The sequence below is a fragment of the Mytilus galloprovincialis genome, chromosome 13 (genome assembly GCF_965363235.1).
Source record: "Mytilus galloprovincialis chromosome 13, xbMytGall1.hap1.1, whole genome shotgun sequence".
NCBI classification, from domain to species: Eukaryota; Metazoa; Mollusca; class Bivalvia; order Mytilida; family Mytilidae; genus Mytilus; species Mytilus galloprovincialis.
The window spans coordinates 30,643,571-30,660,418 of record NC_134850.1 but is presented as its reverse complement, the minus strand read 5'-3'; the positions used below and the strand labels follow the sequence as shown (position 1 = coordinate 30,660,418).

At 34.0% G+C, this 16,848-nt stretch overlaps 1 protein-coding gene across 1 annotated transcript in view; it reads right to left on the bottom strand.

The window, feature by feature from the left end:
- Positions 1-9,136: 9,136 nt before the first annotated feature.
- The window catches only part of LOC143057235 (uncharacterized), a 63,942-nt gene continuing 56,230 nt past the window's right edge, over positions 9,137-16,848 (bottom strand). The window contains exons 32-34 of the mRNA XM_076230505.1: positions 16,380-16,478; positions 10,558-10,649; positions 9,137-9,678 (exon numbers count right to left, since the gene is read on the bottom strand). Of these exons, the coding sequence (XP_076086620.1) occupies positions 9,571-9,678; positions 10,558-10,649; positions 16,380-16,478 (299 nt within the window). The 3' untranslated portion in view covers positions 9,137-9,570. The remainder of the gene's footprint in view (positions 9,679-10,557; positions 10,650-16,379; positions 16,479-16,848) is intronic.

The window sequence follows — 16,848 nt, the reverse complement described above, 5'->3', positions numbered from 1 at the left end:
TTATTATTATTTATTGAAAGTGCAACAGTAGCCATAACAAGGCAATATTTTGAATGTCATTTTTGGGGCCCTTTATGGCTTACTGTTCTGTTTGAGTCAAGGCTCCGTGTTTAAGACCGTACTTTGTCCATTTATGGTTTACTGTTACAAATTGTGACTAGGATGTAGAGTTGTCTCATTGGCACTCATCCTAAATCTTCTTATATCTATATATAATAATTGATTTTTACCTGATCAGTATTGAAATAATGAATTTTCTGACATCACACGTATGGGTTAGGCTTATTTCCTTTTAATGGTTTTTGTATTTTGGATGAAATTTAAAACTATTGCTTATTCATAAGAAATAACGTTCTACAGCTTTTTGTTGGGGCTTTGCAGTTTCCAATCTCAAACATAACATTTCTGTCTTTCAAAGCAATATTAATGCAAACCTTTCTCAAGCCGAAAAAGCAAAGTGTACAAAGAAAAAGAAAAGCATAATTCATAGAAACTTCTTATGTTCATAAGCTGACCTGTATAAAAAAGACGTGGTATAGTTGTCATTGAGACAAATATTCAACTGGCCCATTTGTATCATGTGAGCTGGTCCAAGGACACAGTTATCGTCCTTTGGTTTTCGTTGTCTACGAATATAGTCCCTAGTGTAAACAGTGTATAACTTGCATGTTTTATTTTATACACTTTCCCAATTTATTTCTTGATATTAAATGCCTGAAATATTAAGTAGGGGGATGTATTTACATGGTAAAACAATTTGGGTGCTGAATCTTTATGTTATGTAGTGATTTGGTCCAGTTCAAAAAGTTCAAATTTTATCACGTCTGAAGCTGTAAAACTGAATTTTACACCCCCTCAACACAGAATTGTCAATATTTTGAGTTAGAGCTAGTAGAAGTTTCTATAATTATATCCGCTCAATGATGTTGCGGAGGGTATAATGTTTTTGACCCGTCCGTCCGTCAGTCCTGTTTCTTGTCATCGCAACTCCTCTAAAACCACACAACAGAATTTCACGAAACCTTTTCAGATAATAAGGACATACTATGTAGTTGTGCATATCGACGGGAAATTGCGATTCAATTTTTTTTCTAGGAGTTACGCCCCTTTGAACTTATTTACTTTAATGTACTACTGCAACAGTTTGTCATCGCAACTCCTCTCAAACAACACAACAGAATTTCACGTAATCTTTTTATATGAAAAGGACATATTATGTAGTTGTGCATATCGACAGGAAATTATGATTCAATTTTATTTCTAGAAGTTACGCCCCTTTGAACTTATTTGCTTCAATGTACTACTGCAACAGTTTGTCATCGCAACTCCTCTGAAACCACAGAACAGAATTTCATGAAACTTTGTAGATAATAAGGACATACTAGGTAGATGTGCATATCAACAGGAAATTACGATTCAATTTTTTTTCTAGGAGTTATGCCCCTTTGAACTTATTTGCTTCAATGTACTTCTGCAACAGTTTGTCATCTCAACTCCTCTGAAAACACACAACAGAATTTCATGAAATTTTGTAGATAATAAGGACATACTATGTAGATGTGTATATTGACAGGAAATTATTATTCAGTATTTTTTCTTATACTTATTTAATTTCTCCAATGACAATGTTGGAACGTGGGGTATGTGAGCGTGCTCACTAAGGTTCTTTAATTTTGATATTATTTGTCTCACTGGTAGTACACTACATTGTAAAAATCTTTTTGAGAAAGAGCAGGTACGATTTTTGTCGAGCCTTCGACTTAAGTCGAAAAAGCAAGACTAAGCGATCCTACATTCCGTCGGCGTCGTCCACAAATATTTACTCTGTGGTTAAAGTTTTTGAAATTTTAATAACTTTCTTAAACTATACTGAATTTCTACCAAACTTGGACAGAAGCTTGTTTATGATCATAAGATAGTATCAAGAAGAAAATTTTGTAAAAATAAATTTCCACTTTTCCGTATTTTACTAATAAATGGACTTAGTTTTTTTGCCAGAAACAAAACATTCACTCTGTGGTTTAAGTTTTTAAAATTTTTATAATGTTCTTAAACTATCCTGGATTTCTACCAAACTTAGACAAAAGCTTGTTTCTGATCATAAGATATTATTCCGAAGTAAATTTTGTAGAAAAAAAAATCACTTTTTCCGTATTTTACTTATAAATGGACTTAGTTTTTCTTCCAGTTAACATTACATACAGTCTGCAGTTAAAGTTTATAAAACACTTATTAGATTCATTAACTATCCTGGATTTTTTACCAAACTTGGAAGCTTCTTTCAATCAAAAGACAGTATCGAGAGGGAAATTTTTATTGATGTTTGTCCTCATTTTTGTTGAGTCTGCGATTAACAGCAAAAGGAGTCGAGACACTGGGTTCCGTGGAACCCTTACAAATTTTTTTAATTTGAATTGATTGTCTAAAAGAAATGCACTACGAAATAACTGTGTTCTCGTGCCAGCTGATTGAATCACTATTAAAGCATTCATCTTTGTCCATTGTCTATAAAATTTTTAAATCTTTGTGTGTTCTGTAACAACTGACATTTTTAAACAAGCTTAACAGATGGTCCTCTTCTAATGAGTCTCAAATCTTGGATCCTGGATGTCCACAGTAGATATCATGTGACCTGACTTATCAACGCTGAACAGTAATAAATTACTGTGCATGTGTAAGTTCCTGATTTAATTTTGAAAAGGTGGCAAACATGAGATCCTATTGAAATGAGAAATCATGATTCCATCTTCTCCTCTGAAACTTCAAGTCCAACTTCAAGACCTGCCAACTTTCTTGCTTTTAAAATCGGAATATCCCCATAACAGGTATTGACCAGACCCTTATACTCAATTATTCAGACTAAATACTTTAAAGACATTCCGAGGAGTAAAAAAATACATTTAAACATGTAAACTCATTCAAAACCAGATCCTCTATAAATAAAAGATTACTAATGACATGTAAAGTTATGCATTAGGTTCTTTTGTGCTTAAAAAACCCCACATAGAGATGTTGAAAAGTTGGCAGGCATGCTGAATGTAAATGCATTGATTGATTATTTGTGGTTGAATACCATTTTTTTGGATATTTCGTGGAGGAAACCATAGTGCCCAGAGAAAACCACCTACACCAACAAGAAAACTGACAATCCTAGTCAATCAAGATTGGAGTCCAGTATACCTGCAATGGGGTGGGGGGGTATCGAACTCACAACGTAAGAGATTACAGTAGAACTACTCAAGACCATTTGGCCACTGAAGCCCCCGAATGTGAATGCAAGGAGGTTGCATACAATTCCTTTATAAATGTAAATATGACAGGAATAGTAGATGAAAGATTGTCTACAAGACAAGGATATTTATAGTCTTACTATACAAATCCTTGTACAAACTAACATTAATTCATTAATAATGAAAACTTTACATATGTAAATCCTCAAGTAGAAAAAATATACATATTCAGGACAAGAACATTTAAATGCAATATTAATACAATGCATTAACCCTGCTTTGTACAAGACTGATGCCCTAACATAAGTAAAATAAGGGACCTATAACCCTTACTCAGATACTTTATTCCAACCAGGTGGTCTTTGCTCCAATTCCTTACTTCTGCATGCTTATCTGAGAAAATACCAATTTCAAAGTATGGATTGATCAAGTTGGAGACCTCCAGCACTTAAAGCTAACACACTACCATGAGATCAATGAACTATGAAAATGAGGTCATGGACACCTTACAATCATTACTAATCAAACATGCATAGATGACCTAATACTTATTGCATTATTGTTACAGATCTAATTAAGATTCATGAAACAAGGTCAAAGTCTGTAACCTGTACAATGATGAAAATCAGGTCCAGGACAACAGAGAGATCCTTTGAGACTATAAGTCATCCCTAAAACAAAATATGCCACATTTTATATATTTGCCTGTCCCAAGTAAACAGCCGGTAATTCAGTGGTTGTTGGTTGCAGTCTTTCATTCTTTTAAAAAAATAATATTGTTTTGTCATAAGTCAGTCCATTGATTTTTTGCATTTTATATTTTGTCAGAGCCTTCTGTTTTGGATGACGATGCCAACGTCATACCAATATACGACCAAAATTTTTTTCAATTTTTGCAGTCGTATAAAAAGCGGCATTTATGTAAAAGAATATTATTGAATATAATACAGCGACTATCATGAAATAGAACATTCAAAGTATATAGTCATGAATAAAACGCAGTATACATGGAGATCACATCTGTTCTTTGATGGAGGCTGTTCAATAACTAAAAGTGGCTAAAATCACATGATTTAATCTTTGCTAGCCAAGCATTAGATCAACAAGATATGGTTTTCATTAGTTGCAGTCATAACTGGCTGCATCCAATAACTAGAGGCTCTCAAGAGCCTGTATCGCTCACCTGATTCTACTTGGGTTTTTGAAATCATATAAAAAAATATAAAATTTGGCTAAAAGTGACAACACAACCTCATTTATAAGGAAAGGAACATGTTTAATTTCATTCAAAAGTCCCCCACTGGCTACCATCTTGGATGACTGATCAGCTACAAAGTAACAACACTTGGTCAGCACCTCATAAGGAACATTCATGCCATGTTTGGTTTTATTCCATTCAGTGGTTCTCTAAAAGAAGTCATTTGTATGCATTTCCCATAGGGTCCTATGTTAAACTAATTCCCCTGCTGGCGGCCATCTTGGATGATGGATCGGCTACAAAGTAACAACACTTGGTCAGCACCTCATAAGGAACATTCATGCAATGTTTGGTTTTATACCATTCAGTGGTTCTCTAAAAGAAGTCATTTGTATGCATTTCCCATAGGGTCCTATGTTAAACTAAGTCCCCCGCTGGCGGCAATCTTGGATAATGGATCGGCTACAAAGTAACAACACTTGGTCACCACCACATTAGGAACATTCATGCCATGTTTGATTTCATTCCATTCAGTGGTTCTCTAAAAGAAGTCATTTGTATGCATTTCCCATAGGGTCCTATGTTAAACTAAGTCCCACGCTGGCAGCCATCTTGGATGATGGATCGGCTACAAAGTAACAACACTTGGTCAGCACCACATAAGGAACATTCATGCCATGTTTGGTTTCATTCCATTCAGTGGTTCACTAGAAGAAGTGATTTGTATGCATTTCCAAGAGGGTCCTATGTTAAACTAAGTCCCCCGCTGGCGGCCATCTTGGATAATGGATCGGCTACAAAGAAACAACACTTGGTCAGCACTCCATAAGGAACATTCATGCTATGTTTGGTTCAATTCCATTTAGTGGTTCTCTAGAAGAAGTCATTTGTATGCATTTCCCATAGGGTCCTATGTTAAACTAAGTCCCCCGCTGACGGCCATCTTGGATGATGGATCAGCTACAAAGTAACAACACTTGGTCAGCACCCCATAAGGAACATTCATGCTATGTTTGGTTTTATTCCATTCAGTGGTTCTCTAAAAGAAGTCATTTGTATGCATTTCCCATAGGGTCCTATGTTAAACTAAGTCCCCTGCTGGGGGCCATCTTGGATGATGGATCAGCAACAAAGTAACAACACTTGGTCAGCACCACATAAGGAACATTCATGCCATGTTTGGTTTCATTCCATTCAGTGGTTCACTAGAAGAAGTCATTTGTATGCATTTCCAATAGGGTCCTATGTTAAACTAAGTCCCCGCTGGCGGCCATCTTGGATAATGGATCGGCTACAAAGTAACAACAATTGGTCAGCACTCCATAAGGAACATTCATGCAATGTTTGGTTTCATTCCATTTAGTGGTTCTCTAGAAGAAGTCATTTGTATGCATTTCCCATAGGGTCCTATGTTAAACTAAGTCCCCCGCTGGCGGCCATCTTTGATGATGGATCGGCTACAAAGTAACAACACTTGGTCAGCACCACATAAGGAACATTCATGCCATGTTTGGTTTCATTCCATTCAGTGGTTCACTAGAAGAAGTCATTTGTATGCATTTCCAATAGGGTCCTATGTTAAACTAAGTCCCCGCTGGCGGCCATCTTGGATAATGGATCGGCTACAAAGTAACAACAATTGGTCAGCACTCCATAAGGAACATTCATGCAATGTTTGGTTTCATTCCATTTAGTGGTTCTCTAGAAGAAGTCATTTGTATGCATTTCCCATAGGGTCCTATGTTAAACTAAGTCCCCCGCTGGCGGCCATCTTGGATGATGGATCGGCTACAAAGTAACAACTTTTGGTCAGCACCCCATAAGGATAATTCATGCTATGTTTGATTTTATTCCATTCAGTGGTTCTCTAAAAGAAGTCATTTGTATGCATTTCCCATAGGGTCCTATGTTAAACTAAGTCTCCGGCTGGCGGCCATCTTGGATGATGGATCGGCAACAAAGTAACAACACTTGGTCAGCACCTCATAAGGAACATTCATGCCATGTTTGGTTTCATTCCATTCAGTGGTTCTCTAAAAGAAGTCATTTGTATGCATTTCCCATAGCGTCCTATGTTAAACTAAGTCCCTCGCTGGCGGCCATCTTGGATGATGGATCGGCTACAAAGTAACAACACTTGGTCAGCACCTCATAAGGAACATTCATGCCATGTTTGGTTCCATTCCATTCAGTGGTTCTCTAGAAGAAGTTCAAAATGTAAATTGTTAACGACGACGACGGATGACGGACGCCAAGTGGTGAAAAAAGCTCACTTGGCCCTTCGGGCCAGGTGAGCTAAAAAAGCTATTTTAACATGATCACATGTGAATGTAAAAAATGTAGGTAAACAATTACCACATGCTGATATTAAGTGACAAATTTAAATGTTCTTTTATCAACTTATAGAAATTCCTGTGTATGTTTTTTGCACAGATGTTGGAATGTCAACATATATTTTTGTTTTTCTGCTTCACCAAGTTTGTAAACTCTAGAAATAGCTACCGTATTTTCACCTTCACACTGAAGAGAGTTCAAGTGCTACCATTGGTCAAGAATAATGTATTTCGTGTGACTTTAATCAAGCAATAGATGGTGCAACATTTTTATCATAATTGTGGGCTTAATCTGCCAAGGCTGAAGTGGAGGGGAGTTGATGGTAACCCTTTGCTAGCAAAAAATACATTATTTTGACTTGGATGGATAGTCGTTTCATTGGCAATCATATCACATCATTTTTAAATTCAGGATCAATTATAGTATGAATTATCATTATAAATAATAGACTGCAAAAAAACCAAATGTAAGGTTATGAATAATTTATTGAAATAATAAACACAGATTGCTACAAATCTTGTTCTGGTACAAACATTGGTTATCTCTTAAATTATTTCATTACAAATATTTACACTACATCACATAAATAAATTCAAATTTAATAAAAATGGAGTACTTGATTATAAGTAGACCACAAAAACAAATTGAAATAAAATAAACCTGAGTGGGTAATGCTGCCATTTGTAAAAATAAAACTGTATAATATCAACCATTAAATAATAACAAGGCTTCAGTATAAGTAAAAATAAGAATTACTGATACTTATCGAGACATATATTATATATTTTTTTTATATATCACAAATGTATTTCAATTTTAGAGAGTTCTAGTTTTCTCTGGTACCTTACTTTACGGCGACTTTCATCAATGCTAAGATATATAGGGTGCTATTTTATTTTTGAACTAGTTGTGAAATCAGATTTTCCCCATTTTAATGATCATTATTTTTGTAAATATTTGTAAGTTCAAAATTCAGAATAGTTAAAGTAGCCAAATATTTGCCTTGTGCTTCAAATATATGACTTTCATTCTTAAAGCATTTTACATTGCATGTTTTAAAATGATTGGTATATTTTTAACAAAGGCTTTAAAGCTAAGGTTATTTTCTGTGAAAAAAAATAATGCAAGAAATTTGACTTGTGTATCAAGTATGTAAAATTCTACAGTTTTTAAAAAACTTTAGAGGTTTATAATTTAAGTAAAACAGTTAGAAGAAATCTCGATATTACAAACTGAAGCCTGGACATATGTTCTTTTTTCATAGCTAGATATTTTTGCATACTTGTTCCTAAATGTATAACATGCTTTTGATATGGTCTCCAAAATTGATCTGATTATTTGAACAAGACTTACAACAAACTGTCAAAAAGAAAGCCAGATATTTGACTTGTGCTTCAAATATGCGACTTAACATGCAACAGTATGTTCTCTGTAAATTAAGATTCTACAGTTGTATAAAATAAAATTAAAAAGCCATCAGAAATTTGACTTGTGCTTCCAAATTTGTGATCAACTTTTCAATTCTTACAACAGTGTATTAATGAAAAATTAAGTATTGTCCTTCTAATAGAAAAATATTAAAACATTTGTCTTGTGCTTCAAATGTTTAAGCATTTTTCTAATCAGAATGAAAACTTACTAAATTATTGTACTGTTTGTAAAGCTCAACAAATTTTCCCTCAGAATTTAAAGCGGACAATGTACATCTGCTAGAAAAATACCAAGATATTTGGCTTGTGCTCCAAATATGTCAACATTTTCCTGAACAGAGTGATTCAAACTTAATTTTATGGCATTTTGTCTCTAGTTTAACACATTTGAAGTCAAAATATACATCTGATAGAAAAATATCAAGACATTCGACTTGTGCTCCAAATCTGTCAACATTATTTCTATCAGAGTGATAAAACTAAGTTTATATACTGCATTATATCTATAGAAAAAATATTACATCAAAATTTACTGTATAAATTTGAACATCTGATAGAAAAATATCAAGATATTTGGCTTGTGCTCCAAATATGTCAACATTTTCCCAAACAACGTGAAACAAACTTTAATAGTTTTATAGTATCTATAACTTTACAAATTTTACATCAGAATTTTAAGGCTGAAATTGTACAATCTGATAGAAAAACATCGAAAATTTGACTTGTGCTTCAAATGTGTCAACATTATTTCTAACAGATTGAAATAAACCAAGAAATTTTATTTTTAATCATAATTAAAGGCATTAATTTGACATTTGATTGAAAAATATCAATGCATTGGACTTGTGCTTCAAACATGGTAACTATGAAAAACATTTAACAAAGGTTTGAGCAATTAATGGTGAATTGTGATTCAGAGGGATTGTCATTTTCTTATAAAAAAGATATCAAGACATTTATCTTGTGCTTTAAATATGCAATAACTTTCTAAAAGGAATGAATGTTTTCACTTTAATAGAAGGATTTTTCCATTCTAACCATTTTGTCTATGAATTTATCTTTATAGCTCTTTCATAAAGCTCACTTTAATGCAAAGTGAGATGATCAAATCAAATAGCAATCTGTCAAAACATCTTCTTTAGGAACACAGTCTCCATAAAAATGTAAAGTTACATAAGAGTGTTGAAGATCATGTAGTCTTCTAATTATTACATTCAAGTATTCCCTGTTTGTACAAACACAATCATAAACAATACAATCTGTCATTTTAATAGTTTCCTCCCCTTCCGGCAAAGGTCGTAATCAAGGCTGTTCAAAGACAGAGGTGATGGCACTGATGAAAGACATTCTGTTAAGACAATAAGTTCTATCTATTTGTTTATTTAAACTCGTGCTGTGACAATGAGACGGCCATATCCTTTCCAGGAAGTTCTTTGTCAAATCCATCTTTTCCATTTATCCACCAAGTTGTCATAACACCTTTGCCCTACAAAAGGAATATAATTGAATATGTAGCTTATATTACACTATTGTTTCAGGTAAGGGTGAAGATTGTACCTATTCAAACGTTTAAACCCTCTGCATTACTTTGCGCAGGTATTAAGTGAGGAACCTGATGTTCAGTAGTTTTCCTTTGTTGATGTGCTTTTATTAATGAAAATGTCACTAAAACACAAAATTAATTTATTTTAATATCAAGACAAAATATAAATTTAACTAACACTTTCCATTTTGTATAAAATAAAAATTATGGGGGCTCGCAGGTCTAAATCAATTTTTTTAATTTAATATAGGATTTCGGTATATTTTTCTATAAATGAACTTTATCTTATACTTAATAGAAAAATGAAATAAAAAAATGGGGTCACCGTTAATTTACGCTTACAATCTGCCTTCTTTTTGTTAATGTCCTTTTTTTCTGTTGAACTAATAGAAGAGATAGCGGTAATATCGAAATAAAAAAAGAACTAAATTACAGAAATCGCTTAAATTTTACAATTATTTAGTTTATGTACAGCTTATTCGAAAACAAAAATAAAAGATATAGGTCACCGATGAGTTAAATAAGATATTTCAATTTTAATGCCAAAAAAATGGCATTTTGCACCAAAGGGAGATAATTTGTAGCTTTTTCAATGATATCTACATTTTAAAAATCACCTGGGGCCAACATGAATCGATTTTTCGGAAAGATTTTTGTACCATATGATAAAGTAACAACTACTAAAGGTAATAAATAAAATTTGTAATGAAAAATAAATGTTTAATTTTTTTCTAAAAATCTTATACCCGCAGGCCTCCGACAAAGGGTCCCAAATTGATAATATTTTTCACCTCTACTTCCAATTTTAATATACAATCTTACCTTTACTTCTCTTTCTCCACGACAATCAAGATGATATCCACCAAGTCTAATCAGAATCTGTGCGCAGGCATCACTCATATGAATTCTCAATGCTACAAAGAAAATGTACAGAATTGCATACTTGAAAAACTATTGATATTGGTTTAATCCAATGTGAAATCAGAATCTATAAAACATCGGAAAATAATTGAAGAAATGTTTAGTTTCAATCCATTTCTGTTTTATAAATCAACCGATTTTATATAATTTTTTTTATCATCATTTAATTAATCATTGTGAATCAAAAGGTCAATATAAATGTTGGTGATAATTTTACACCAATGTAAATGAAATATCACAAACATTCTGTGGGCTGGTAAAATGATTTGACCAATCTAAAATTTCTTTTTATTAGCTCATGGAATTTAGACTCTTTAACCCTTTCAACGCTATTCACAGCATAAGTCGTTTTTGTTGTTGTTAGGGATGGTTTGCCGGAATTGTGTTTATTTCACCGAGAACCTCTAGGTTTTAGTTCATGTTAAAGGGCGTGTGATCTTATAAAAGGGGACGTTCTTTGTAAAATCACGCCCAGCAGAAAACAAAAATGAAACAAGAATGTGTCCACAGTACACGAATGCCCCACTCGCACTATCATTTTCTATGTATAGTGGACCGTGAAATTGGAATAAATTTTCTAATTTGGCATTAAAATTAGAATGACCTTATCAAAGGGAACATGTACACTAAGTTTCAAGTTAATTGGACTTCTACTTCATCAAAAACTACCTTGACCAAAAACTTTAACCTGAAATTTGCACTATCATTTTCTATGTTCAGTGAACCATAAATTTGGGGTCAAAACAATTTGGCATTACAATTAGAAAGATCATATCATAGGGCACATGTATACTAAGTTTCAATTTGATTGGACTTCAACTTCATCAAAAACTACCTTGACCAAAAACTTTAACCTGAAGCGGGACAGACGGACGGACGGACGAACGAACGGACAGACGGATGGACGAACGGAGGCACAGACCAGAAAACATAATGCCCCTACTACTATCGTAGGTGGGGCATAAAAAATTATGACGCCAAAATGGAGGCATTAATTGATGAGGAAGAGCAAACGATTTTATAAATTAATATTTTGGTGATTCAGACATCGATAGTGATTTCGAAGGCGATAGTGATCCTGAACTATTTAAGTAATAACAATGATATACTGCGTGACATAGTGTTTGAACAGGACGAAAAAGACATTAATGTTGGGATAGATGAGGAGAATGGTTGGTTAGTAATTGACGAGCCCCCTTTTGTGCTCCGTTCACTGGAACTCCAGTTCTTAATGACATTGACAGGAATTCAATATCATTATGGGAGAAAATAGTTGTAAAACAAACTTATACGGGGATAGGAGGCTTCAAAGTGAAGAACCAAAACCCAAATCTCGACTTACAAAATGGCGACCAACTGAAATTGTTTTTTTCTTTACTCATTTCAATGGTATCAACCTGTAAAGATGATCATCTAGATGCCTATTGCTCCACAAATGATGTAATTAACACCCTTTTTTTCCAGGAAATATTAAATGGCAAAAGACAGATTCATGAACATACTTGCCAACTTGCATTTTAATGACAACAATCTTGCCGATACAGATGGTCTATTCAGAGTCAGGCCATTCATTTCAATGATGAGAGAAATTTAGTGTCTATATTCCAGAAGAGAATCTTAGTTTTGATGAGGGAACATGCCCTTTTAAAGGGAGGGTAAAATTTAGAGTATATAATCCTATGAAACCCAACAAGTTTAATTTAAATTTGTACCAATGTTGTGAAACCAGATCAGGTTATTTGGTTTGACATTTATGATGCTGATGCTTCGGGTAGCTGCAGCATTTATGCTGAATCTGTAGATGTTGGAGAAGGTTGTAATCACACAACCAAATAAGTAATTGGACTGATAGCTTTCTGTGGCCTGCTTGTTAAGGGGGTTCGCAGGTCTAAATCATTTATATAGGATTTCTCTATATTTTTCTATAAATGAACTTTATCTTATAGTTAATAGAAAAATGAAATAAAAAAGTGGGGTCACCGTTCATTTGCGCTCACAATCTGCCTTCGAAAGAAGCATACATTTTTGTAAAGGTGGTTTTTTTCTGTTGAAGTAATAGGAGAAATAAAGGTAATATCGAAATAAAAAAAAGAAATTTATTACAGAAATCGCTAAAATTTTACAATAATTTAGTTTAAGTACAGCTTATATGGAAATTATATTAAAAAAGATAGGTCACCGATGAGCTGAAAAAGATATTTCAATTTTAGAGCCAAAAAATGGCATTTTTCCACCAAAGGGAGATAATTTGGAACTTTTTCAATGATGTATACATTTTGAAAGTCATCTGGGGCCAACACGAATTGATTGTTTTGAATGATTTTTGTACCATATGATAAAGTAACAACTACAAAAGGAAATAAATAAAATTTGTAATGAAAAACAAATGTTTGATTTTTTTCTGAATTTTTTATACCCTCGAGCCTCCTTAAGGGGTATAAAGTATACCTCTACTATTATTGTAGTCCTGAACTGTTTAATGAGTTGGACCTACTGAACACTTATGCTTGTGGTACTGTTCGTACTAACAGAAAACTGGTTCCAAAAACGTTTACGCAGGTAAAAAAATTAAAACAAGTACAAGGAATATATCGTAGAATGGGGAATTTATTAGCTATAAAATTCCATGACAAACGTGATGTGCATTTGCTCTCTACTATGCATGAGGCCAAACTTATTGTCACAGACAGAGTAAAACAAAGACAATGAGCCTGTTCTCAAGCTGAACTTGGTAGTTGACTATTGTAAATTCATCGGTGGCGTAGACATGAACGACTAAATCTGCCAGTACTATGATGTTCTACGTAAAAGTGTAAAGTGGTGGAAAACTTTATTCTTTCACTTATTTAATGCTCTCCTTGTCAATGTATATGTCTTGTTTAAGAAATATGGAAAGTCCATCTTGAAGGGCGTATGTCTAGGTCGCGATTGAGCTTATAAAATTGGAACTTTCTATGGGAAAATATCGCGCCCGGCAGAGAAATAAAAAGTGAAAAGAATGTGACTCCAAAATGGCGGCGTTCATTCACGACGAAGAACTTGACGATATCATACAATAATATTTTGGTGAATCAGACGACGAAAGTGAATTTGAAGGTTGTGATCTGATTGATTTATATATAAATAATGACATACTGAGCGAAATAGTGTTTGAACAGGATGATAAAGACATAAATGTTGGGAAAGATGAGGAAAATGGTTGGTCATGAATTGACACGCCCCCCTTTGTGATCCGTTCACTGGAACGCCGGGTCTTAATGACATCGACATGGGAGAAGACCCACAACCAATTGATTGCTTCAATTTTTTATTTAGGAATTCAATGTGGGAGACAATAGTCGTACAAACAAACTTATTCGCGGATAGGAGGCTTGAAAATGATGAACTAAAACCAAAATCTTGTATCACAAAATGGCGACCAACTTCCATAGACGAAATGAAAGTGCTTTTTTCTTTGATCATTTCAATGGGATTAACTTGAAAAGGTGACCTAGATGCTTTAATATTGGTCCACAGATGATGTTATTAACACCCCATTTTTCAGTAAAATGATGGCAAAAGATAGATTTATAAACATACTTGCCAACTTGCATTTAAATGACAACAATCTTGCTGATACAGACCGTCTATACAAAGTAAGGCCATTCATTTCAATGATGAGAGACATTTAGTGTCTATATTCCAGAAGAGAATCTTAGTTATGATGAAGGAACATGCCCTTTTAAAGGGAGGGTAAAATTTAGAGTATATAATCCTATGAAACCCAACAAGTTTAATTTAAAGTTGTACCAATGTTGTGAAACCAGATCTGGTTATTTGGTTTGACATTTATGATGCTGATGCTTCGGGTAGCTGCAGCATTTATGCTGAATCTGTAGATGTTGGAGAACATCGTAATCACACAACCAAATTGATTGACTGTTAGCTTTCTGTGGCCTGTTGTTTAACCCTTTCGCCGATGAGTCCCGGTTTACCTGGATTCACGCTTCAGACAACTGACGATGAGTCCCGTTTTACCGGGATTGGAATACATCTTTTATGTTTCCCGCTCAAAACAGTGCAAACATGATTTATCTTTCTTTGATGAATACCCGGATGAAAGTGTAAACATGGGGCTTCCGTTTGTTGAAAACCGTGTCAAAATCAGACGAAATTTACGGAATTTACAAGAATTTGAAATGAGGGAACATTTTTTTTGAAAGAATATGGAAGAATTGAAGCCAAACTAGTATACTTTTTTGACATAAAATGTCGTTTTATGTACAAAACACTTGGAATGGACATCGTTCAGTGTGAGGAATTTGTACAGCCTCATAAAATTTTTCAAAAGTTTGCCGTTTTGGGTTAAAAAATTACGATTTGGGGTCAAAGAGCAGAATTTTGAGAATTTCACCTAGATAATGCCGAAAATTTAAAAATTTGAATATTTTATGAGGAAAAAATTATCAAAACATGAATAAAACTGTGAACATGGTGTTAGTGAATGAAATAAATACACAAATAACTACAAACAAGTTTTTATTGACATTTATTATGAAGATCTCCCACTTGAGCAATAGTAGCCAGGGAAGCCATCGTCTCAGAGTAGCTTCTGTCTGGGCAGCAATCGGTGAAAGGGTTAAGGGGTATAAAGTATACCTCTACAACTATTATTGAAGTCCTGAACTGTTGAACGAGTTGGAACTTGGACCTACTGAACACTTATATGCTTGTGTTTCTGTCAGTACCAACAGAAAACTGGTTCCAAAAGCATTTACACAAGTAAAAATATTGAAACAAGGGCAAGAAATATTAAGTAGAATGGGGAATTTATGGGCAATAAAATTCCTTGATAAACGTGATGTGCATATGCTTTCCACAATCCATAAAGCAAAACTTATTGTCACAGACAGAGTTTACAAAAACAATGAGCCTGTGCTCAAGCTGAACTTAGTGGTGGATTACTGTAATGTCATGGGTGGTGTAGAGTGTGTAGATATTGTCACAGACAGAGTTTACAAATACAATGAGTCTGTGCTCAAGCTGAACTTAGTGGTGGATAACTGTAAATTCATGGGTGTTGCAGAGTGTGTAGACATGAATGATCAGATTTGTCAGTACTACAAGTGCTACGAAAAAGTGTAAAGTGGTGGAAAACTTTGTTCATCCATTTATTTAATGTTCTCCTTGTCAATGTTTGTCTTGTTTAAGAAATACAGAACGCCTACAAAACAAAGAACACATTAAATGTTCTGCCAAAGTCTTATCCATGCCCTCATCGATAAGGCAGTTAATGCTCCTCTCCCAGACAATACTAAAGGGAGAAAATGTGAAAAGATTAGGAGGCTTAAAGGAAATCGTTTTCCACAGTATATTCCCGCAAAGGAAGGGGAAAAGCATAAAAGGCCACTGCAAACAACATAGAAAATACAGCAGCAGCAGCCATATTATTCATTTTTTTGAGTAACATTGAAAGGGTAAATCCCCTTTAACTACTTTAAATTTAAGATACACATTACATTTTAGTGCTTTACATTTTTAAAATCAATTAATAAAAACTTCATTACAGTGTATCCCAAACTCTGTCATGGCCGACAAAATGTCAGACAAAAAGTCATTCGGTCAGACAGAAATTTTATAGTTGAAAATATAGCAGATAAGGTCAAATTTCTTTTTCTGTCAAACAAACTCAACAGTTTGGCACAGACTGCCATTATTGTCAGAGTAAAAAATGGTTGACTTACCCATAGAACTAGATTCCATACGTGATGCTGTGTTTACTGTATCTCCGAACAAACAATACCTGGGCATCTTAAGACCAACAACTCCAGCTACGCAAGGTCCTGAAAAAGATTTAAATATGGAAAATAAATATAATACAGTATTATGACTGGTTTATAAAATTAAAATTTCAACTACCTGCCTCAACCCCAGTATTAAAGTGAAGACTAGCATATAAGATGTAAAACCTAAAAAAAACCACAATATTTTTTTACTTGAGGTGTTATCAAACACTTTGACTTAAATCAATTTGGCACGTCTAATTTTCATAAATGATTGCTTTCACCCTATGACAAAAATATCCCCCAAAAAAATATCAAAAAACTTGAACCACACACTTTATTTGAATTAGTAATTCTGGAACAACCCTAATAGAAACAAGAATGTGTCCTCAGTACACGAATGCCCCACTCGCACTATCATTTTCCATGT